Here is a 26,611-nt window from a genome sequence, read left to right as displayed (position 1 = left end):
TTTGGCATTTTACAGCTAATTGGAGAAGCCTTACTCTCCACACACGAAATTTTTTTGGGTGTTATTCAACTCACTGCTAAATCTGATAGTGTTATGCAAGAACATGTGCGTCCCCCACCTCTGCAAAAGGTTTCTCTCCTGTGCACACTTGATACTGATTTCACACAGGGCCCAGCATTTGCTAAAGCTGTTTCTGTCCTTAATATAGTTAAAGCAACACACAGCAGCTACTCAACGGTTGCTAAAAGAAATCATGCACTTAATTTGCTGGGTCTTCAACAGTTTGTCTTTTACTGTACTAATGACCTCATACTTCACTAAAGATCTCAAACCTTATATAAAATGTTGAAGAACCTAAGTCACAAGGCATACTAAATGTACTGAAAATGCTACTAAAAATAACTTAAAGCCTCCTTATATGAGCAAAAATCTACTACAATAATAATAAGTAAAAAAATGCATTTTTAAGTTTTATAATTCTGTAATAAGTGACAAAATTCTACAAAAAACATATTTGGACTCTCTTGAAATGAATATGTGTGACCAGACTGCCTAATTAAATTTATATTCTTTGAACAAGATAAATTTGGGGTCTTAGACCTTAAGTAGCTGGTTAATTTACTAGTTAAATTCAAACAGTATGTTCTCAACTGCCCCAAGATGTTATAAGACGTTATCTTCTATTTCCATTCAAAGTTCTTCCACCGAAAAAAGAGCATCAACAGATTTCAGTGATTTGATAAGACCTCCTTCCCCTTTTATCTCCACCTAAACTTTCAGCTTGTTAGAAAATGTGTTAAACAAGTTAAAGAAAGAAAAAAAGGTCAGGATATTCAAAGCAGACAACTTGTTTCTGCCAAGATATTCAATAGATAATATTCTATTTTATCCGAGCGGAACGGCTTCATAAAAGACTGAAAAAAAAAAACTGGAGCAAGAGAAACAAATTTAACTCCTTGCTATAAATCAAGATAAATGGTGTCCAACCCAGGTCTCCCATATTTCTCATAAATGCTTAGATATTTCCTAGCCCTGAACTGGAAGAGGGATCAGTACATGAACTTTTCTCCAGCTGCATTAATGCCACATAAATCCTTGTGTATACTTTGTCACTTGATTTCTTTTACTTAAAATATTCAAAACAAAACCACTAATTTCAACAGGGAAAAAAATTGTTTGTGGGTTTCGCATGGAGGTTCTTGAGTTAGCTGTGGTTTATAGAAATTTCTGAAAAGAAATTAGTTTATTGATGAAAATCAAGACTTTTTTTTCAGAGCTTTTGAAAAGAATCGGCATAGTATTTTTTTTATAATGTCTAGAGCTTGATGCTATGATTATATGGATAAACAGAATCTGAACAGACAGTATCATAGTAATACTGCCATTGAATACTCTATATGAGCACCTAAATGAACCATCTCACAAAACAACCATATGCTTTCTGCAACATCTCAAAGAAACAGTTTTAGGACTTGAAGCTATTTTGTTTTGTATACATGCAGAAGAAACTTGAGAATATCAGTAAGGCATTAATTTTTTATCACTTTGCAAAAAGAGAAGCATCCCTGTGTTCACATTTAAAAAAATTTCTACTATTAATACACATATGATGAATTTTAGTTTCATACAAACATTTGAGAATAAGATACAGTTATGGCACATTTAGTAGCCTTTCATCTCTGCAATTCCAGCCTCTCAGAAGAATTTGCCTTAGTGGGCATAGTTTATCACATGTAGTGGTTTCTTTCTGACAAAAGACCACTGTGGTGAGAGCTTCAAATCAAGATTAAAACATACAGGGAGAATCCGTGGGAAGTCATATACAAGGACAGATACTCATGGTGCCTAGAATTAATGATCACAGCTTCAAGAATCCAGTGATGAATAAAACACAGAAAAAGGTATCAAAAAATGTCTTTGTGATGACATGAAAGATGCATGCGGGATGGTACCAATATTATATGTTCCAGCTGTTGAATTATGCTTGTCTTTGTTCCTGTCTGAGTGTGCAGCAGTCCTGCAGTAATGGCAGAGAGCCTATAGCTCATGAATACAGGAAAATTGCTGCAACACACACTGAAGTTTGAAGAGAAAATGCAGGTTTACTTCTGACTGCGGGAACGCAACTATCCACCAGATTGCACTAGGCAAAATGTCTGTCATGGATTTGCCAGGAGCATTCAGGAAGAAATATTGAAACATGTCATTTTTGAGATAAAAATAAGATCTTCTCAATTCATGACAGAGTGAAGCAGATAAAGCAAATACATTGCTTTATGCCTTTTTATGTCTTGCTCCTTTTCCTGGGATTAAGTAACAAGAGCGTAGTGTGTCACTGTTCACATCAGACAGCTTCTGAAGGAAAGTCCTGAAGAGCAATCAAATTCACTTGCAACTGATGAACAACCAACAGCATACGCTGCTGTATCAGAAACTGGGATCAGCGGTAGGTTAAGTGCAAAATCCTGCCCCGGACAGGAGAAGATGGATTTCGCAGCTGAAAAGGGTACACTTACTTTTTCAGTCTTGCGGGATGGAGCACTCAGTCTCCATCCACATCCCCGTGCCACAGCACACTGCTGCCCGTGAGGCTGCACCACGCTCACTGTGGTTAACTGACCTGGCTTAGAAATACTCTTGCCAAAATAAATGAACTGAGTAGCTGCAGATGAAAACTTCTTTAAAAAAAACTTCTTTCGCTTTGGAGTGAAAGCCACTGCCATGAAACTACGTTGCCAGAAAGACGCAGCACAATCAAAAGCTGCGAGGGAAAGACTGACGAGCCTGAGAAATGCAAGGTCAAAGTTGAGTCATTCAAACCTGCTCAAGAATGTCAACGTTCAACTGCCTGTATCTCCTCCTTCCCACCAGATTTTCTCCAAGCTGAATCACAGAACAAGGCTGTGTGAATCAATCGACGTTATGTCTGCTCCTTTCCAAAACTATTTTGCCCCGTTTACCCTTCCTTAACCTCCCTTCATCCTCAGGCCTGTACTCAATCACGGGCTTTCAAAAGAAACTCTTGGTTTGAGAGCTTTCCTTGGAGATTTTACCCAGCACTGAGCCAAATGCTAAGATAAGCTCTTGCTCTGGAAGGCAAACAGCAAGGACACAGTTATATGCTGGGCAATTTAATTTGGTGATTTTATGCCGAGAAGAGTTTAAAAGTAGGACTAAAGAATCTTTCCCTCTCTGAGGAACAAGTAAAGGTTTCAACTGCATTTGAGTTCACACATACCTAGCACATCTACACCAGTACAGCTCTACAGCAAGAGAAGGCAGGTCCACACTCAGCCCCCACCAGACCAGGTTCACTGAATACACCAGGGCTACTATAAAGGCAGAAAATAATAAGCAATATAGTAGAGCACTTCCGTGGTGGCTCTGTGTTACACCTCAACTGGATTAAACTACTAGGAAACACCAGGGGAGAAGGCAAGGAAATCTGTACTTTGTGGGTGAGTCACTTGCCTCACTGCAAAAAGGGAATAAAGGGTCAAAATAATGGAAGAGCTGGGATAAATGTAGTAAGTTCCCGTACAACTCTTCTGGGAAGGATGCTTTCAGCTGTAATTTGACTGCTACTAAAGTTAGAAATACATTTGCCTTTCCAATTACTGCCATTTGTTACTGCTGATTATTAAAAGCAAAATGCACAGCTGATTCACAAGATGGCAGGTACTCAGCATTTCTTCTCATTTTTATTTCAGTCAGGAAGTGTTTCTCTCATGACAGCCAGAGGTGATCGGGAGTTAGAGTAACCCCAAGTGCTTTGTGTTCATCTATTTTACCTCAAGTGAAATATTAGAATCCAACAACTTTTTAAAACTCAATTTCAAATAATTGGCAGAATGGATGGAGTCAAAAAGCAGCAGGCGCATCTCTTCTCTCACTTCAACGCTCTGACATCTCCAGTCAAAATAATCAAAACAGCTGCAGTTTGATCCTTCATCTTCCCTTTCAAGATATTTTTCCCTTCACTTTTCCTTCAGTCACTGAAAAAGGATGGCTTTCAGATCAATAACACAAGTATATTTGCACAATAAAAACGCAAACCACAGGCTGCGTCCCTGCTTTCCATACCTGTCAAACGCAGATGTGTTTAAAATGTTGAAAACAAGGCATCACTGGATTTTAGATTCCAGACATCATAATAAACAATAAATCACCTTGAAAATGGGTATCTACCTGATAAGATTCCCAAAATGAGAATAAAGGACTGTCTTGTTGGTATGTATTTTACACATATATTTATCTTAAATATTTTATTTTACCATCAATGTACTACCATACTTTTCCAAGATGAAAAAGAAAAAAATTGCACTCATAAGCCAAAATGGGTTAAGCTGTTAGCAAAGAAAGATCATTTTATAAAAGTTAGAAGTTGGGAAAATTTTATTTCACTAAACATTCCAACATCAAGAAAAGATGCAAGAAGAGAATCTCACGTCTAAGAATAAGCAAATGAGAAGTTCACATTTTAATGCCACTTGTTGGAGGTAACCAAAGGAATTAAAAAAAAAAAAAAAGTATTATAACAATTACAGTATGCTAAAATTACCAAAATATGGGCAGGGAGGAGACTAAGTAAAGCAAAGCTGGAGATAGTAAAGAAAAAGAAAATAGGAGAAATCCTTGGATTCTCTCCAGCAGTATTAGTAACATCTGACTTGTTTGCACAGGTGTATTGCTTGATATTGTATCACTTTAAAAAACTTAGGTAGCATTTGCATGTGTGTTGCTATTAATAAACATGGATTTAAATAAAAAATCCTGGATGAAAATATCACATTTATCTATTTAGCATGGAGGAGTTTTTTTTTAAGAAAAGTAACTGCAACAAGTAACATTTCAGTGGGTAGTATCTCAGCTAAAGCATGTCACCTAAAACTTACATGTTAAGATATTATATCAGATCCAATAAAAGTATTTGATTGCTTGCTTCCTTGCTATTAGAGGTGAACTTGTTCAATCACGTAAGTAAAAGTAAAACTGGGTAATTATAAAATTGCATGACTAAACCCCATTGTATACATTTACATCACAAAAATGGAGGGAGAAGGGTAAACAGTTATCCATCCTTCCACAAAGGATAAATGTCTATTTAGTCTTTGATATTTTGTTGCAGGCCAAAATGTATCTCAGCACATACATTCTACTTTAGAGTTGATTTTAAAGGTATAAAATAGAGGGTTTATGCATTGCATATTCCATATCATATTGTATTTGGAAATACAAACCAGGTGACTCTGAAATGCTGGAGGAAAGTGTTAATACAGGGTTGGAGGTTAAACGTGCAGAGAAGGTGTTCAGATGTTTCTGTAGGATCCACAAGTGAATGTCAGGGGTAGTTCATGCTATGTTTTTTGCTCTAGGGTATGCACTGACTTTACACAGAATATAGGTGAAAAGATGTCAGGAAAACAACCTGCATTGGTGGGGGCCTCTCTGAATCTTCATTTTTAATTAATTTCTCTCATACCATGAATTATGTTGAATCTAGACACTGTTCATAGTTCAAGTTGAGTTTTGCACTTAAAATGTTCCTAACCTGTGAAAACAGAGTATCTTCCTCTCAGGTATCACAGGTTTACTTTAAGCTTCTATTGATTTTTCTTACATTTTATACAACCGGTGACTAGTTTATGTAACTAACGTTAAATTTTCCAAAAGAAACGCTTTTGAATTGGCATCTAACATCAGTCTAATTTTGTACCAAAGGACTCTACTGCTACCTATAGCATATATATATATATACACACTCATTGGCATCTTGTGTGTAATGTTATAAAGCAAGTTGCAATTATGAAAAAAAAAGATTATTTTTGAAGCTTCCTTCCATTATTTTTTTCCTGATTAAGTATAAAACCAAAACTACAGATACCTGCTTTTTTCCTTTTTTCTTCCTTCCTGTTTTTTTTGGAGAGTGGGTTAGTGAGGATGGAGGGGATTCAGATCTTTGCCAAGGACTCAAGAACTGTGTCTTGGGGGTTTGTTTTCATTGCAGAAGATAAGTACCTCCCTGCATAACACATCAGCCAGGTGTCTGCTCTAACAGAAATCAGGTTAGTTCCTGAACTGGTTGGAAAATAGCCACTTTGGTACAACAGCAGAAAGCATAATGCTTTTGTTGTCCAGACTAGTCTTTCTCCAAGCCACTGTGCCGTATCACGTGGGTCAGTGTTAGCTGGGGCATCTCTGCAAGGTGAGCCACTGTTGGCTGCACTGAGGTCCTTACTCCATCTCATTCCTGCTTCCAAAAAGCCCATAGCAGTCCACTACCAGCTCTGATCACAGGATAACTTCGTTCTCTGATAAAATCCTTCTATTTCCTCACAAGTTAATCCTTTGGTACAACAGTTCTCCCTGCATACAAAATAAACACTTCACAATGGGAAGTTACCAGCTGTAGAACATAAATGGCCAGTTCAGGTCACCAGTGCTAGGTATCTAATACATGCAGACATACATACAAATGTATATCCATATACACATACATGTGTATATGGATACATATAATGCATGCATATGTGTATAAGCACCCACAGATAAACACAGGTCCAGATAAACACAGGTCCAGATCCACAGACATTTAAAATCCTGTATTTTACTGAAGTCAAGAATAAATAAGAGCCCTAATGCTTGTATAAACCCACAGCAGTAATGCCTACCTTGAAAACATTTTACAAGCACATGTTTAATTTTAGAAAAGTAAAAGATTTAAAAAAAGATAAAGCTCCCCAAAATCTCCAGACAGATTCTACATTAAGCTGAAATTGAAATGGGAAATATACATCAATCATTAAGAGTAGAAAAGATAAAATTATGTAAATTATCCCCAAATTAGATATCACAGATGCAGAAAGCTCAGCATTTACCTTAAGGTGATTACAAACATTTTAGCTACCTTTACCAATGGCTTGTGCCCTGAAATCCTATTTTCCCATCTATTTTTGAATCAGTATTCCCTTTTAAGTAAAAAGACATATGTTAACTGCTTAAAAAAACCATGGCATTCAGATAGCTGGACCAGCTGCTGAGAAAAGTGAAGTTCTGGATTACAGTATACCGTCTTGGATGTTGGCAAAAGTAAATCACACCCTATAAATAAGCCTCAAGAAAGTTAATGAACCAGGTCATATATGTCTCAGCTGGAAATTACTTCACTTAGAGCAACCAACAGCATCTACCTATACCTAAGATCAGCAAAAGTGCTCACCTTTGTGCTAGCCTGAGCAGCCTGCAAAGGCACATCTTAATTCCCCCTTTCCTGGGGTCCATCAACCACACTCACTCCCCACAGGTCACAGAGAGCATCTCCAAAGCTGCTTCTCATCCTCTCGTACGATTCCCATGACCCTCCATAGCCTCAGCTGACCCCCACACCAGCATCTGGCCTGACACCCAGACCCATTGGTCACGGCTGCCCAAGGCACAGCAAGGGCTGGCCTGAGCACACTTACTCTGCAGCTCAGCTCAGCAGCCACAGGTAGGAGGTAGCATGCGGCTGTCACCATGTACAACTGGCCAGCAACAGGCACATCACGGTTTGGGAACCTCTGCTGTAACCTCTGCAGTGCCAGCCACGCAGCAGAGGCTGACAGCTAACAGGTCGCGTATGCCACAGGGGCCCGAGGGAGGAGGAAAAAGTCCAGATGAGGATTTAAGATGCATGCGGGTGTTTGTACTTAGCTTACAGTGCTTACTTTAGTTAAAATATTTCTTTAACACTTCTTTTAATAAATAACTTGTTTGGTTTTACAAACAAAAATTAACATTTGTATTACTGCCCTTTATACTGGAACTAAACCATACAGATAAACTCAGAGCAAAGACATCTTGCCAAGGAAGCAAGCAGGTGCGTGTGAAAGCAGCAGCTGAGAGCAGGCAGAAGAGCTATGCTTGTCCTCAGGACTGTTTCTCAATATTGTCTCTCTTTTCCTCAGAGACAATTTATCTCTTTCTGCTGATTATTTAAAGAATGTCAGAATACTCTAGGATCTATCTACAGTTAGGTATCTAAATTTAGGCTGTGTTAATATCCCTCCACTCTTTTTTTCCCCACTCACACCCAAGAAGCAGGAGAGGAAAGGATACTTATGAAACAGATCTGATCACTCTGTAATTACAGTACGAATGGGAGATGACAGATGTTTTTTAATTAGAGAGGGTACTATTTCTGGAGCATTTGATTCCAGGTTACATGAGACCCCACTGGAAGAAACAATTCCAGCCCCCAAACAACGCAGCCCAACTGTGAGAATGGATAAACTGTTCAGGGAAATAACCAACATAACGACAGGCACTAGTGTAGAAAAAGTGTATACACTTAAATTGAAGACAAAATAGATCATGAATATAAACAGAAAACAACTGTAGGTCACAGACAGCAGTACAAAGGGAGCTGCTTTACATCCCAATGTTACAGTCCTAAGAAAAAGCAGCAGAAATGAACGAAGAAAACGAAGAAAAAGAGTATCTGTAACCTGCTTTGAGCAGATCCAGCAATGCAGAACTCGCCTCCAGCTAAGCGACAAGCAGATTTGCAACTGTACTTTTGGATCAACAACTCATTTATTTCCAGCTAGACCACTGTGCCAGCTCCCATGTAATCCCAGCAACTCTGACACGCAACATTAGCTATCTAAATGATAATATGCAATGGAAGTATTCTAAAACAAAAGGGCAAATGAGAAAAAAAATCAATGAAAGAAATATTACCATACACAACAGCTAACACAAAGTACTATCCTATGTTGCTATGGCTTTGGGTGCTGTTCAGCACCACGACGCTCTCTCAATTATGAGAAAATAGAGTCTCCATGATGGAACAAGCTGACATAATATAAGGACACACATCAAGGCAATGGGCATTTCTGGTCTGTCAAAAATGCTACTGCAGCTTAAGTAGACATACCTTAACTAGCTTTGCAGCTGCCTGCTAGCAGCATGGGATCATTCAGAGGCTGTGAAACCTGTCTGAGAGTGAATAAATACTTAAATAACTAGTCTTGGCACACTGCACTGGATAATTACATCTGACAATCTTTTTCATGCCTTCAGCCTTGGAGGGATATGTAGGCATTATCCCAGCCTGCTATACGTTTCAAAGCTGCGGTCCCCAACACATGCATGGAGGCAATGCACTACACTTAAGACATTGCATTATTACTCACAGTCACAAGCCATCACCAATACTACAGTAGACATCAAGAAAGCAAAACATGACAGCTTATATTATTGCCTAAGAGCCAACAAAGCGATGTTGGTATCAAAATTTCAGTGGTTCACCATCTTAACGTGAAAATTATTTCAATGGCATTTTAAACCAGGACTATGGATATTTCAAGTTTTAACAAACTCCTAAAAGGATGCTAGCAGTAGAGCATTAGGTGGAGTGCAAACAAAGCAGAGCTGAGAAGAACTGAGATTTCCTATTATGGACACAATTACTGACTTCTGGAAGGCCTTGATTCAACTTTGACAGCCATTTGAGAAGTTTCAGGACCAAAAGATGTTGAGAACCATCCTTAACAGAGAACAAAGAGCACAAGGCTGTTCCTTAGTCCCAGGTGAGAAACAGAACCTGGATTATTAACTGGCATGTTAAGTAACCAAGGTACTAGAAATAACTGAAAAAAAATTATTTCATTTTCCAAAATGCTGAAAATATTCTATATATCTCATTTGAAAATTGATTCTGCATAACAAGCTCTAAAGCTATGGGAGGAAAAAAAAGAGGCAAAAATCTAAAAATTTGAAGAGAAGAGACTGAAGAGAAGAAAGAAGTTACTTTTGCAGAAGAGAAGAAAGAGGTTTACAGACCACCTGACTAATGGTATTTCAGTCAAAAACTAGTTCATAACGTATGAGGTGCTTGGTGCAAAATAAATCAACAGAACATTTGAATTGATTTTACCAGCATTGGAGAGGGCCAAAAATCATTACTGAAGTCCCCTTTCTTATGTACAAACTTTAAATCATTTAGCACTGAACTTGCTAATACTTGTACCTCACAGTTTTCCTTTGATTTCATCCCGCTCACTCGGTGCAATACTTTAAGGATAATTAATTCAATACTTGCAAGGAATGGATAAAAAAAAAAAAAAAAAAATCTTTACTTACTATCATTTATTTTTAATCCTCACCCCTCAAATCCAAAAAGCTTTTTTTCTGTAGAAATGACAATTTTTAAAATATTAACACTAAAAGCAATTAACATAATTGGGCTTCTTATTAATTTTTTGGCTTGTGAATACTTAAGATTCATGTTTTTATGGAAATAGGAAATTCAGTAAAACAGCAGTACAAGCCCCTAGATTTGGGCATTATTAGGGCATCCTACTCAGCCACAATGCAGGTCTCTCTATCCTAGAGATAGCCACATGCTGTGGACTATGCAGAGGATTCCCAGGTAATCCTCAATGCCTTGAAGTTTTTTTTTCTTTTTTAAAAAACAAAACAAACAAACAAACACCACAACAAAAATCAACCTCTGCATTTGCATTGCTAAACTGTTCTACCCAAGAACATTTTATCTCAGCTTTAAGCTTAACAGATTCATTTGAAGATGTGTTTCCCCTGGGAATAGCTGCTGGCCTGCAGGTAGCCTCATCAGTTGCCTCTTAATTTTCCATCCCTGGACAACTCCATACATGCGCCCATGGCCCCACCTTCCTTACAGTAAGTCACATGCCAGAGTGAGTCAGCAAAATACGCTTAATCATTTTCCAGAAAAGCAATGCTTGTATAAAATAAATTTTAAAAAATGGCCAGAATGTGTATTTTCTTACAAGCTTTTTTGTTTTTATTTTCCCTGTTTGGATACGTATCAGATATGCATATCATATTCTGGCTTCATGTTACAAACACTTAGAATCCATAAAAATCCAAATTTAAAAATCTTAAAATCCTCCTAACAATTTGCCATTGTGTGCTTTATTACTATATTTTTCTCTTCAATTTAAGGTGTTTTCCCTAGCTGTAAGGAAGGAAAATGGATGTCATTAAACTGTTTTCATTAAGTGCATGACACAGTTCAACAGTTTTTTATCTACCCTTAATTCACTATCATTTTCCCTCCACCGCTGCATTATTCATGTATGTCATCCTCTTCTAATTCCTGTGACAAATACAATTGTAATGACTTTATTTAGGATCAACACTTCCACTCACAGTATTAAAAGGCAAAAAGTTAAAGCACCTGCATCTCTTGGCTCTGCCTTTCTCAGGGCGAAGGCAAGGCAGCCATGGAGAGCCGGCAGCAGAACCTGCTGCCTGCGGGAAACAGGTCTGGGTGCACACAGGAGCCAGGCAGCACCAACAGAAGTTACTGCTTCATTAATTTTACCGTGTTTCAGGGAGGTGAAGAACTGAGTCACCAATAAAGGCAGAAAAGCACACCCTATCATATTTCACATCTACTGCGTTAGGTTTAATCTACGTCTTTTTAAACATTTATTTCAAATGTAAACACCAAATGCATGTAATATTTTATTTAATATTATTAATTTAAGTATTACACTAGACTAAATATTACTCTGTTATAGCCTTTACATAAAATTATTTCCATGCATTAAAGCCTGGAATGATTTTTAATATTTGACTCGAGAAACAAAACTGCTAAGGTAGTTCCAGCTTCAATGGATTTTAAAGCACGAATAATTTAAATGGTTCATTTTGTGTTTTCTATATGACTGGAATTACCCATTGTTATAGCAGGTTGATTTTGGCAGTGCCTTTGCTACTTTGACTGTTCACAAGTTGTCTTACAGTCTCAGACGGTGTCAGACCTAGAGACTTTATCTTATGCCAGCTGGAGTGAGAACATTGCTTTGATGTATAGAAATACAGTTTTAAAAAGTCAGGGTCTGCTAGCAGTTTCTCTACAAACTACAATGGCAGCTGTGCTAGAGGTCATGAATATTACATAAGGGCTGTCCATGCATCCAAGCCAGCATCAGTAAGCCAAATTCCCATAGCAACACTCGCATAGATTTACTCATCGCTAAGAGATGCACCAGTTCAGCAGCAAGTGCTATACTGCTACCCTGCTTAGCCTGCAAGATATTCTTGCTTCAACTCTTCTTTTAAAGATTGTGCATTTACAGATAAAATTTGACACTTCACCTGAATTTCAGGGCAGTCTTTATCATCTTTTCTAGGAGCAAAGAAATCTCAAAGTAGCAAAAAGCAAACCTGATAAAACTGAAACTCCTGATTACGATCAGAACCATCTCTAAGATACAAGGTGGAAGAGAGGAAGCGGGCTGCTTCTGTCGAGTTTCTGCTATACTGATCCCAGGACAGCAGGACCTGACTTCAAAGAGATGTTCAGGATCTCTTGGCAAGTTCCAGCATCTCATTAAAAAGCTGCTTTAGGAGCTCTTATTAAATATTGGTCAACAATTACATTTAAAAAAAAAAAAAAAAAAATCTTTGGCTTCGCTGTTCAAGTTTTCTGGCCTGATGAAGCTGTCTGCTTGTGCATTATAGTATTGTATTACTTATGGAGCTGGCCCTCACAATACAATCAGAAGCATAGCTCAATGATCTGGACTCCTGAATGTCGGGAGAACTCTTGAAAAACAGGTGGCGTAAACGGGCAGAGGCAAAGCTGGCAGCGGAAAAGGAAACAGAATGGGAGACGGAAGGGAGACAGGCAAGTAAAAAGCAAGGCAAAATGGAGGAGGGGAGTCAGAGAGAAATATAGATCAGGTCTGAGGAGGGATCTCAACAGCGTATTTAAATATTTAAATATGATAAATGAAAGTGGAAAACAGATCTTGGAAAACAGTGATACACCAAGATCTGGCAGATAGCATATAAGAAAGAAAAACTGGAACGACGTGATAAACAAATAACAAATAAGATGAGCATGATTTTTACAGGTGCAATAGTACTTAAAGGTACAGCATGGATGAAAGAAAAAACAAGCCCATACTCTTTCACTGCTAAAACCCTGAGAGTCCTAAGTGCATCTCATGGAAAATATATAAACACACAGCAAGACCCAAAGCTAATTTCATATTTCCTTACTAAACTGTCACTAGCTGCCAGGAGTATGGAGATAGAAGGAGAAATCTTAACAAGTCTAGGACATATTACTCACGGGGTCATTTAACACACAAACTGTAAAGAAAGCCAGTGAAGTCTTCAGGCAAAAAAGACCTTTGCAACAGATTCTCCGTGTTTACATATGACTTAGTAGGGACCAATCCTTCACTGAAGGAAGACAAATAGGATGTTTGAGGGCTGATTTCTAGAACTGTAAGTTTTGAGTGCCATAGTGATCCACAGGCAAACTTCCACAAACATCTTCAGTAAGAACTCAAAGCTTTGACCCTATACACCGCAAATAAATGGGTATATTCAATAAAAGAAAAAAATGCACACAATTAAATAAGATTATTCTGAAATACGCAAGCCAATCAAGTGCCTTTTATGGAAAACTGATTCTAAGTGATTTTTCCTGGAAAATATATTTTCTACTGTTGTCAGGAAAATCTTTATAAGAGGTCTTATGCTATATGTTAACACATTAAAAACAGTAATGGATGAGATGACAGTCCTTTAAAGCAGAACATTTTATGAGTCTGTGACATGAAGGAACACCTTACCTTTGCTTTTTCCAGCTGTGCCTGGGCCTGTCGCTCTGCCTCTCTCCGCACTGCTTCCCTGTCTTCTTCCAGAGATACATCTGAATCGGATGGACGGCTGGTGTAGGAGTCCGCCGAACCCTGCACAAGAAAAGGAAAAAATAATGTCACAAGTTGTTTCAGTGTTCAAAAAAAAAAAAAAAAAAGGTAGAAGTGGTTATGCACCTTGCCTTTTCTCTTACTTCTGTATCCCTGAAAAGAGAATAACTGCCCAAAAGGGAAAGTCACTTAGAAAAATTATGTCTAGGCAAATGTTTTCTTCTGGAGACTTTCCAAAAGTGCAGGTGTCTTCCCCAGTGTTTTATTTCCTGCACCATCCCCGTGCTCTTATTTGTGTGCTTTTCAGCAAGCAGAGTCAGTTGCTCTGTAGAGTTACAGCAGTGGTGCAGTGCAGGGCTGAAGGACACACAGCAGCTTCAAGGATGGCTCCATAAAAATTAAAACTCTAAACAGTGACAGTAGTAGCAAGGAAATAGACTTTTTATAACAAAAATGCAAATTCAGTATCAATAATTCCATTACACAATATCACTGCTAACAGATTTAACCTCCGCTATCCCTTTTTATTTTAGGGCAACCTCTTTACCTGACACACTTTCCCCATCAGAACTGCAAATGGCTCGTATCCATCTCAGCCCTTCAGCAAAACATGCAAATGACCACAAATCAACTTCCAACTAATAAAATCCGTCTGGACTCAACACATGTCCCCGAATCGCCACAATGGAAGCAGCCACAATGCCAGAACAGCTCTATAAATAATGACAGCTCTGCTTTCCCTCTGCATCTCCCTGCATACAAAATAGAGTTCTGCTAATTCACTCAGAATGAAAACAACTGTCTTCTCCTCACCGTCTTTTTTTCTCTCCCTCTCTGCAATACATACAGTATATGCCAATAATGCAAACATAGGGCTTACACAGATATCAGAATTCTTCAGACGTCCTCCTTTGGCTCTTTTCAGAAGCCTGATCCAGGTGGCCTTCATTAGCCAGACAGCTCAGTTATTGTCCGCAGCTGCAGCGCCCGGCACTGATCTCATAAAACATGTGCACACTGAGCACCGCAGAATCACTGCTCCTTTCCTATCCATGCTCTGCTGTGAGAGCCTTCCTTCTCTTCCCTCTGCCTTTCAAGCTTGCAGCCTCACTGTTTCCAAGTATTCTACTGCAATTAAATTCTCAAATTTTCTCATGCCAGTAAAAAAAAAAAAAAAAAAAAAAAAAAAAAATCCACACCACCTCCAAAAATCTCAACTTGAATAATAAAAAGGTAAAATAAGCCAGGCTTCAGGTAAATGTTGTGAGAGATGCTTCAATTGATCATAAACTGAGATCTATCACAGAAAAATACCTAGGGTTTTTCCTTTCTGTTTTGGGGGGCGGATTTGGCTGTTAAAAATAGTGCTTATAAGAGAACCTTTTAAAATGCTGTGCAAAATGTATTCAGTGACATTTGCAAGTGCAAAGTTCATTTCATCTCTTCCTAGATTGGCTGGGGGTGGGGTAACAGGCTGTTCATATCACTGGGCATGCTCCATATGTGCAGCCTTTTACGCAGATGCTCACATCACACCGGGTTGTTAGCCTATGCCAAATTGCCATTTTACATCTCAAGGGTAAACAGCTGGAAAACGCACAGTCCCTGTGAAACTGGAAGAGCTGGTACAGCGTCTCGTTCCTGTCATGTGTGTCTGCTACGAGCCACATTTCCCTCGGACTCTCGGTTCTGTCACACAGCGCTTCCCTCCACTGCAAAGCGCTGAGCTCCACTCCGAGCTCTCTTACAAAAACGTAAATCCAAAAATATGCCTGTTGAGCAGGAATTTAACCCTCTAGTTACTGCTTATATTTTTCTGACATCAGCAGAGGAAAGAAGCAAAGAATAACTGCAACATACCGCTTACCACATAAATACTAGATCCTAATATGGCAAAAGACAAACAAAACATTGAATTTCTATATTCTGCTTTTCAGAGTCACCCTCCACCCTTTTATTAACTGACATGGGAATAACATACTAAGGCACGGTTTTCTAGGGCATTTACGATTCACTGACAGACATGCAACATTCTAGTTGAAAAAGATCACTGTAGCTGACTGCAGCGCTTGCCTTCAATATAAATTCACAGTTACAAGAAAAATAGAGAACAGAGATTATAGCTGAGAACAGTGGTCATGCACGTATCATAGTATGTCAGCATGTCCCAGGAAGGACCCAATCCTGCCATGGTTTGTGTCTGTGTAACAATTAAATTGCCCCATCACAAGTGATGCAGCATTTAGCCACTATTAGAGCTAACAACAGTTGTCACTAAACTGACAATTTAAAATAAAGGTAAATTTTACCTTTCCAAATGCTTTTTTTCTTTCCTGAAGCCCATAATAGTTACAGCATAGAGTTTAATAAGCTGAATTTGAACTGACATAAAGAAAATTACTCTCCAAGGGATATTTTGCTCACAGGAGTCCAAATACATCTGCTGTGTTATAGTGATCTTCCAAAACTAAACTGCCTACTGAGCTAAAGCAAAAGGAGCAGAAAATAAAAGAAAATACTTTCAAACTTTTCTTGAATTTTTTGAAAAATCTTGTCTGTTAGGAAAATACCCAGAGGCCCTGTAACCTCCCCAGAGCCTTGCAAATTTGGCTATTTAAAATTTCCCTTCGCCACAACTTCTGACACAGCTCCCCAATGGAAATAGTGGCAAAAGATGAGCAGCAATAAGCGGACAGAAGTTTAGTATAGAGTTTAAATCCTACTATGGCTGACACAACAGTGGCCTGTGGTCGAAACCATTGATGTTATCATACCATTAATGAAAGCTGAGACTGTGATGACACCCCCGCCCCATAGAGCCCTAGCCTCCAGGACACTCTGGGGTTTCCCAACACAACCCCCTTCAGAAAGGGCATGTCCAAACCCTTCCCCACCAGCACTGCAGTTCCTCGGTGCCACTGTGCCCCCAAGCAAGGCACAGTGTCATAAACCAACCCTAAAGCAATACCGCCTTTAAATAAGAGGAAAACAAACAAACCAGCCATTAAGCCTGACATGGCAATCACACAATGGACAGTGTAGGTGTTAGCTTTCTATAGCACTTCCATGGTTAATGCATCATATTTTCCACTGATCAAGTGGCATGGCATCACTTTTACTATCGTTCATTCTGCTGTCCAGAAGGGATGCTGCCTAACTGGTCCTCATCCTATAAAAAAAAAAAAAAATCATGAAGCACAGAAACATAATTCCCATCTCCCCTTAGGGAGCAAGATGCCTTTTGGGTCAGGCTGGAATTGCTAAAATTGGAATTTCATCTTCCAGGCCACAGAGATCATTTACAGTGCTGGTCATGTCTTGTGTTGGCCACAGTCCCAACACGCATCCAAAAAATCTTAATGAATCAATTTATTTTAATTCTATCGGCAAATCACATGAATCAAACTCAACATTACATATATTTTCCCAGTGGGACACACATGGTCATGTAAATTTTCTGTAGAAAACAGAAGTTGGGAGCTTCTTCGCTTCTCGAATATGGAAAAAAATCCAAAGCCCGACATCAGGGCAATCCAGGAAAAGGGGGAGCATGCAATTACAATTAATCATTTAAAAAATGATGAAAAAAAATTTCAAACTTATATAAAAACTGTGATGAAACTACAGCAGAAATACGTTGACTATTCAAGGAAAACAGGGCCAAGTGGATGTGCATTATCCATTCATGACAGCTAAGGAAACTACATTTCCCCCCTGGGTTACACGAGTTTCTGGGATTGCTTTGGAGAACAGTAGGGACCTTTTCCCAAGAGCTCCTGAAAGTCAGTCTTTCTGGGATTCTGCAGGTTTCCATCTCCTTCCACTGCAATATGGAAGAGCTGCAGTAATATGTGTATGTAATATATATTACTGTAGCCCCCAATTCCTCATCTTTCATGGGAAACTGTCTAATAAAAGTGAGATAAGTTATGTTAATAATTACCCCATCTATTTATTCTTTCTTCCTTTTCTTTTCCTCCTTGGCAGGTTTACAAACCCAGTTTGTTTGAAAAATAATTTCCTGTTTTAATGACATGCTTGACAAATATTTACCAACTATCCTATCACTTATTATATTAGAGTAGCTTCTATGAGGTATTCTTATAATATGAAGCCATACTTTTCACATTGCTAGTGATCATATGTGATCACATTTGAGCTCCTTCTTCTTCAAGACCATACATGTCTTCTGCAGTATTAGAAGTGTATCATCTTCCGGAAAGGGGGTTCTTCAAGCAAGAAACACTGCTCTGTAAATATGAGGGGTTTTGTTATTTTCTTTACTTGCAGGTAGAAACTCCTTAGTTAAATTAGGTGGTGCCTCTAGATCTCTTATTTTTCTTGTTAGTTTTCTGTACCCGCACTTAACTTTGGTCATTACAGTTAGAGCTTAAGTACAGATTTTGACTGCAGTGTTACATTCATAGTGTAAAATCTGTTGATGTGTTTGGTCTGTTACTGTAATAAATTCTCACTGGGTTAATATAGCTATCATTACACTTGCAAATTCAGTCATGGCCTTTATATTATGTCTTCCACAAAAAATAAAAATGATCCTCCAAATACCATGTGTTTCTCTTTAACGGGGTAATCCACTTATGAATTGGATATCATTAGGACAGATAACTTTCCAAATTCCTGAAAATTCTCAAATAATTCTCTGCTTAAAAAGATCAAACAAGTTCCTTCAAGTACAGACTTATTATATTATTATTTACTAAATGAAGGCATGAAGCAGTAAGCAAACATACAGATTTTATAAGGAATAAAAAAAATACATGTGACTGCACACATGTATATAGAACATCTTCATTTATAATACTGGGTTCTTCTCCTAGATATATTTTTCATCTCTTCATTCATTTAATGCTGAAGAGAATTTTAAATCCAAAAGGAGAAATATCTTTATGTTTTCATTCAATTTATACTTGGAATATGCAAAGCTCAGGCCTCACTGTGTCAATAAGAGGAACAATTCATTTCAATATTCAGAATTTATACACAGATATTGTCAACTGCTTATCTTCTAATCTTGTTGAAATAGTCAGAATGGCATCAAATGTCCTGTTAGGACATGATTTGAGATGGTATATTACGTCCTTGTGATGTACTACTACTTCTTGAGTGCTAGGAAATAAGCTAATAGAAAAAATCATTGAAAGGTTATTTCCATAAAATTTTCATTTCACTTAAAATCTTTAAAATTGATTCAGAACAAAGGCAAAATGTGAAATGTTAAATTTTAGCATGAAGTGAAACTGCTGACATTGGCAAATTTTAATTATAATTTGCCAACAGGGAATACCCATTGTCTTGTTTCATAATTAACTGACCAAAATTAAATGTATGGGCCATACAATTAGAAAATCAGAAGCACTCCCATAAATGCACCATCAGTAGGGAACTCAGTTTGGCAGAGTGGCCACAGCTGGTGAATATGAAAATTTCTTATCTATGAAGATTTCTCCAGATGTCCAAGCAATGTCATTATTTTGAATGATGTTGAAGAAAGCACAAAATGCTGCTCTGAGAATGCTATACAATGTTATATTGATGTTAAAATTAATTATTTAAGTGTAGAATTTTTATGGAAAGACCAAACTAATTCCGGTTAATTGTTTGGCATGTATATTTGGCGCTTATGACAAACTGAAATGTATTTTAACAAAGGAAAAAGGGAAGATGCCATGTATTCATTAAGAGGATATCAAGCAAGAATTGTTGACTCCTTCTGTAAGGGCCATGGACACTTCACAGCCTGGCAACTGCCAACCCTAGTCCTGATGTCCTCTCTGGTCCTTGGCATGGGCCCTGCAGTGCTTGGCTGTTTGCTGGCTACACACACATTTACACTGAAATGCTGTTAAAATTGCGCTCTCCTACAATTACTATACAAGGAGGGCTACCGGCTCCTACTGTAGTCACTGGCATCCTCTGCTATGTTTGCATTTAAAAGACAAAACCAATGTTGATTAGAATTTTGTTGTTGTTGTTGTTTAGAGCTAGTTGGCCATTGCCATGGCATCTACAGTCATGGGGGACCGTTCAAATAACAGAAGGAGTGAAATTTTAGAACAGCTCGGGAGCTTTAGGGTGGCAATGTGATTAAAAAGGAGATTATATAGGAAACCACTCTTCTCTTTACCCTTAACATGACTTTGGCAAGCTTGATCGCAGCACCCAGCTCGACATTAACAGGTTTCCAAGGTGCTAATCCAATTGACATCTGGATGAAAGCAGAGTTTTCTAAAATAGCCCTTAGGTTTGCAGAAGGCCAGATTTTGGCATTCATGAACGAGGTAAACAGTTGTACCAGGCATTTTATCAGGGAAAAACAAAACAACAAAAAAAACACCAAACCAAAACCAACTCCCCACACCAAGGCCCCAACACCACATTTCCACTCAAATTTTCATGATATTAGCCTAAATGTTTGCTTTCCTGTTGCTTTGCTAAGAAAAAGTAGCATGAGTAGGTATTTTTAGAGGAATGATAGTCTTTTCATGGTGACTCTTCAGAAAAACTTTGGCAATATACAAATTGTTTCCAAAAGGGCAGCTGCAGAGCTCAGCTTAGTTAGCAAACAAACAGACCCCTCAGAGTAAGAGCTAAACTTTCCCCAAATCTGTGGGATGCTCTGGTCTGTTATGGTTTACCATTTTTTTGCAAAAAACATCTAAGAGGGAAAACTACTTGAGACCCTATTGTACTAAGCACCGCACAGTCACAAAGTGAATGACAAACCCTGCTCTAAAAGAACTTGCAGTCAGTCTAAAGGATGAGAGAACATGAACAGAAAAAAAAGTCATAAGAAAGGGATCAAGGTAGCAATGCAATAGAAAATAAAGCATTTTTAAATATTCGATCCCAGCATTATGACTCATCCCTTGCATAACCATGGTGGGTTGTTGTTTAAGTAAGTTTTCTATATGTATTATGGCAGAGATTAGTTCTGCGAAAGCCTCTGAAGGAGGATAATCTGGTAGCTCTGTATATTCTGACAGAGAGATTCTCCCACTTATGAAACAAGAGAAAGTGCTTTTGAGGAAGAGGGCAATGATAGGAATATAAGGAGGTCTTCTAGCTTATCAAAATATGCTTTATCAACAATATAATCACATAATTGAGAGCTTTAAAAACAAAAAAAATCCACCAAAACTAAAGAAAAAAAAAAGATTTGATTTTTTGAGATAATTAATAGGATTTAGAGGGTGGGATTAAATTACTGATGACTTTGAGCTGTAAGGAAAAGTCAGAGCAATGACAGAGCTAAGATGTTGCCAGTGGAACAACTCAGAGACAGGTGTCAAAGGAAGAAAAATACACCAAGGAAATGATTGCAAGCTGCATGAACTTGAATCATCTCACTTTTGCCTCAGACTGTCAGCACACACATGGATATTAACACAACTTGGTTGACTCATGATAACTTTTTAAAGCTCTGGTAACTTTATTGTATGTCTAAGCCCTTAGGCAAAGGTAAACCAGGATTATTAGTAACAACAAGCTGAGTTGTGGTGGTGTTTACTGAGACAGAAGCCGCTAAAAAATTGAAGGTTTTCAGGGAAAATGAAAATATCATTTTTGACTGTATTAATTAATCGACAGCAGATATCACAAAGGAAGGATTTTAAATTGCAGAAAGACAACTCAGAAAAAAGGATTTAAAATATAAAATGCTATGTGTCGATACAAGAGCACAGAGAGAAAGACAAAGATTGGGTCAGCCATAAAATTACAAGGGCTTAATTAAAAAGAGGAAAAATGGAAAACACATCTGGGATGACAACAAGGAAACAGAAAGACAACTAGAAAAGGAAAGAATTTAAAGGAAAGCATGGCAACCATCATCTCAATTTGTCTCAGCTCACTTAAAAGTGCCAATTTAGATTCTCTGTTCCAGATCCTCAGTATATTTTTATCTGGGATTTTGGTTCAAGTCATTAAGATTTTCTGCATACTTAAAAATAACTTCCTTGAAAATTTAGCATGAAATTCTGTTAGCAATGGAGAATTTCGAAGGGAAAAAAATATTTTCTTTGCATTTTATCAAATTATCTCTATATGTACAGTCCCTACTTGGTTTTCAAATGCAACATTTTTAATCTACTCCAGATAACAAATGGAAGGTTTGGGGGTTTGTTTGGTTGGTTGGTTTTTAACTTGTTAAAAATGTTGAGGTTAAGTATATACAGTGAAGTCTTCCATAGTTTACGATTTCAAATGTAATAACCGCTTTAAATACATATTTTTGCTTGCTACCCTTCATTTCTAGACTGTAAATATAGTATTAATCTGTTTAAATAATTATCTATTTTCCATATTTCATTTTTCATGAGATGATAGTCTGGCAAACATGCACTCTGAAGAAACTGTTGTCATAGACTAGTTGTCTACAATATTTTTCAACCTCTGATAAGTTTGTTTTCCAGCCCATCATCTACCACTGAAATCTTGATTTTTCTAGTCATGATCTTTTGTTAACAGCAATCAATGACTGTCATGACATAAAACACCACAATTTGCTCACTGCTTATATTAGGAGAGGTTTTCTTATCAACATCTTTGCTAAATTACACACAGTGGAGACTAAGAAATTAATTAATTAATTTTCCCTAACTGAGGCTCACTGAAAGCTCAAGCTTGTCAAACAGTGCTTTGTTTGTGACTCAGCCCAGGTATCTCTGTCAGGAGCAATCAATCCTTTAAGCATCTGCAGCCTTGCTTTCTCTGATACTGCCAGAAACACCAAGTGAGCACCTTTCACACTGCACGGCACCATTTACTTCAGGATAAAAACACTACATGAAATACACATATCCTTATCAGTGGGCTAAATGTAAGCTCAGTTTCCAAGCATGTCAGAAACAGATGAGTCCTTGTGGTTCCAGGCATTAGTCCTTTGTTCCAGCCTTCATCCTCATGTATGCTGCTTGAAAAATACTAGGACCATACCCATTGCCTATCCTCCAGGTCTAGCATAAACCAAAGCAAACTACTTGCAATTTTCCCAAGAGGATGAGGCTCCTTACACCATTTAGATATTACAATTATTCTCATCTGATTTCAAGAATACAACAGTGCATAATACTTTCTCGTTGATGGAAAAGTCTCTGGAAAGGCCTTTTGTCTCTTTTGTCTATCACATAACAAAATAATCTTGGAAAACTCTCTCTCTCCAGCATATTATATCTTCGCAGTTTTTTGTTCTAAAACCAAAATATACCCGTTAACGTATAGACTGGATGATGTCAATTGTTCACATCCATTGGCTCTTCTTTTAGATCTGACTCTAAAAGATATTTAACCTAGCACATCCACATAGAGCGTGTGAGAGTATACAGTGTGCGACAAAAGGGAAGAAGGTAAAACAAGCACTGCGTGCCTGATTCTCCCATGCCAATCCACGTGGCTGTCACTGCTTGTACAGCTCCACCAACTGCCTTTTGCAAGAGGAAGAGCAAGATGGAGTTTGTGATTGTGACTCATGAGTCCTTCCTACTGCACTTTTAAAGCACTATCCCCATCTCATTACTAAGAAGTGAGACTGAAGTCTCTGTATGTTACTGCCTCTGTTTTCCATCTGCAAGCAAATATGAGAATGTGAAGGGTATATACAACACTAGTTTACAAAAAACAAATTATTGAAAGGTTGTAGGAAACCATCTGATAGTATATCATCTCTAATAGTAGGTAAATCTAAGTATATTATCATTACAGCTAAAACAGGTCTCATACTATGGTTTTATATTAGCACTATTGAGATACAATTGTTTAAATAAAGACGGGAGGGTTAAAAGAGGAGTATATGTTTTAGGCAACCTAGAAACAGAAACGTGCCTGCTACTGAAGATGGTGACAATGATGAGATGCTATCCTGAAGGAAAATACAATATAAATGAATTGCAATAGAAAAATAAAAGGAAATCATAAAAGCAGCACATGGTCTTGTGATCTTTTCTAACTCAATGTTGGAATAGTTTTTGTGTTCTGGAATATTCAAAGCTTAGTAGAGTACAACAGCCACTTTCCCGGATAAAAAGTGAGCTCAGGTTTTTAAAATTATTGCGACCTAGAAGACCAAATATTTTCTGTTTTTCAGACATAAAAGAAACATCAGGAACAGACTTCTTTCTGATTCAGAACAGACTTTGTCTGGGTCAGGAGAGCACATTACATCATATCCCGCGCTGAGCCAGTTCCTCCTCTAGAGGAAGCACTGAATTTTGGACCACTGGTTGCTCTTTCATCTATTGCTGCAATGCTGAATATCAACACAAAACACAGGTTTGATTTGCTGATAAATCCAAAATCTTAAAAAAGAATGCCTGAGGACTACAATACCTGCACAAGCTCTCTCCTGTGTCAGAGCTATGATGATGTACTACATCTTGTTCTCACGACCACAAGATAGTTCAGGCAGAAAGGGGGCTCAGGAGGTCTCTAGTAAAACCTCCTGCTCAAGCTGTGAGACCAGACCAGCTTGTTCAGGACTTTATCCAGTTGGGCCTTGAAAACCTGCAAGGACAGACTGCACAACCTCTCTGGGACACCCGTCCCATTGACAGACTATCCTCACGGTGAACCTGTTTTTTCTTATATCCAGTCTGAACCTCTCTTCTTTCAATTTCCAGTGTTCATCTCTTGCCCTCCCACCACGCACCTCTGAAGAGCCTGGCTCCGTGCTTTTGATAACCTCCTTATAGATGCTGGGGGGCTTCAGTTTTTCCTCGAAGCCATCTTATCTCCAGGCTGAACAGGCCCCGGTCCCTCAGCCTGTCCCTGCAGGCCAAGTGATCCAGCCCCAGCCATCCTGGGGACCCTTCACCGAACCCTCTCAGATTTATCCACATCTTTCTTCTGTTGGGGCACCAAAACTGGTCACAGTAAAGCAGGTATGTTCTAACGAGTGCTGTGCAGAGCGGAGTGATCACCTCCCTGGATGTAGTGCCTGTGCTTCTCTTCATACAGGACTCAGGAGTTCAGGATCTCAAAAGAATCTGTGACTTTGGAAATATAATAGAATTCACCTCAGAAAAGAGCCAACACACACCTTGGGCAAACCTGTATTTATAGATGTGCTATACAGTAGTCAACTCATTCAAAAATTTTAAGACAAGCAATGCCTCACATTGCTGTAAAGCAACATTATTAATACGCTACCAGGATCAATCAACTTTGTAAAATCCCTCAGAAAAAGAGACTCCTTCCAACACATCCCTAGCAAGTTTCTGGTCACAAGAGAGTCTCCAGCACCTGCAGTAATGAAAGACACAAGAATAGAAACTCCAGTTCTGCAAGCCTTAAGATCTCAAAACATGGTGTGCTAAACTCTGGCCAAAGAAACACAAATGAACCGTGTCGTCCCTGACGATTTGTTTTCTTCAGGAACTGCACTGGCTAAAGCCTGCTTTTTTCTCTCTGCTTCATTGTTTGGAAATGGAATTAATTCCCTCCTTAAACTCATCCAGTTATGCTCAATTAAAAGTCGTATTTCCTCCAGTTTATGAGGGAATCAGTTTCTGCTTCAGAAATTACCACCCAAACTTATCAACTGTACCACTGCTATCACCACTGGACTCCTGCTGAGGGGACAGGAATATTACAAAGATGCCACTGAGATTGCTGCTCTGCTGTGCTAATTAGTAAGGCAATTATTATTTGGATGAGACTTCTAAAGATAAAGAGGAAAAGAGTGAACAAGGAGCCAGCAGAAAGTAGGTAGATGGATGATGGGCAGCATCCATACCACGCAGAAGAGGAGCACCTATAACAAAGCAGCAAAAAAGGACAAGGCTTTGAGAGGAGAAATATGAGAGAAAGGTTTCAAGAACATAGGAGATGGATGGCAGGCCAACGAGCATTTCTGAACTTTTACTAGTTCTTTCCACTCTCCAGTTTAGCAGCAGAAAAGATCACAAAAGCAGAAAGGTATCTTTTCTAGGATGAAAAATATTGCATAAAAATACTGTCAAACACAAAAATTACCTCAATGTTATTTGTCCTTATATGCCTGGCACTACAAGGAGAGTTAATATCTGCCTTTTTTATATATACATTTTTAGAACATCTAACCACTTCCATCTTCCTTACTGTATGCCATTTTCCATTAGAGCCAGTAAATATCCAGTGGTTCTAGGCTTCCAAATTGAAGCATATAAGCAGAAAGCTAATTCCACAACTAGTTCTTCTGCTTACAAGCATTGAACAGTCTCTTTGTGTTCACCCTGCTCTACATGAAGTCAGTCCCCAAAGTATTCATGGACAGATAAGAATTACAAAATGATACAGAAACCCAAGATGCATCATCTTTTCCAGGTAACGCCTATTGCCCACTCAGTAGACACATAGATTGTATACATGCTGCTATATCACAATTCAAATATGGTTATACTCAAATCCTCTGGAAGATTCTCCAGCAACACAATGCCAGCCTCCCTGGCCAGGTTAAAGTCAGAAGTCAACACTAAATGCCAGACAGGCTTTTCAGGCTTTAAGAAGTCTGACTCATACCGGCCAGTATTTCAGTTCATCTCTGTTTTAGAAAAAAAGGAATTTAGTAATTTTTTTTTTTTTTTAAATTTTATATTTATCCTTAACTGATTTCAATTAGGCTGAAACACTTATTACCAAGTATTGTAAACTTTTATTTAAGGAAACCAGAATTTCACTCTAGATTTGCACGGCTCTCCTTCCATCACTCCTTCTGTAATAATTATTCTATCTATAATCATCAGTAATTCATGCAGATGGCATCTCCCTTCCTGTTCAAAGTTTTTGAGTTTACAAAGGGTAAAACAAAACTAATAGCTTATTGTTTCTTTCTTCATGCAGAAGAAAAGGATATGTTTGTTGCTGAAGCTGGCACAGTAACACAAATGTGCTCTTTTATAATCTCTCGTGTGTTGTTAGTT

At 38.2% G+C, this 26,611-nt stretch overlaps 1 protein-coding gene across 7 annotated transcripts in view; it reads right to left on the bottom strand.

Annotated features, from left to right (window-relative positions):
• The window catches only part of CACNB2 (calcium voltage-gated channel auxiliary subunit beta 2), a gene marked incomplete at its 5' end in the record, with an annotated part of 257,642 nt that overhangs the window by 72,708 nt on the left and 158,323 nt on the right, over positions 1-26,611 (bottom strand). For 5 of the 7 annotated variants that reach the window (XM_082326353.1, XM_082326357.1, XM_082326356.1 and 2 more), the window contains one exon: positions 13,620-13,739. In XM_082326353.1, the coding sequence (XP_082182479.1) occupies positions 13,620-13,739 (120 nt within the window). Of the gene's footprint in view, positions 1-13,619; positions 13,740-14,577; positions 14,647-26,611 lie in introns of those variants that run through there. The other 2 variants (XM_082326354.1, XM_082326358.1) reach the window with 1 other exon arrangement.

This window comes from Platalea leucorodia, assembly GCF_965183815.1.
Source record: "Platalea leucorodia genome assembly, chromosome: 1".
Lineage (NCBI taxonomy): Eukaryota > Metazoa > Chordata > Aves > Pelecaniformes > Threskiornithidae > Platalea > Platalea leucorodia.
The sequence above is the reverse complement of the archived record's forward strand: the minus strand, read 5'-3'. Positions and strand labels throughout refer to the sequence as shown.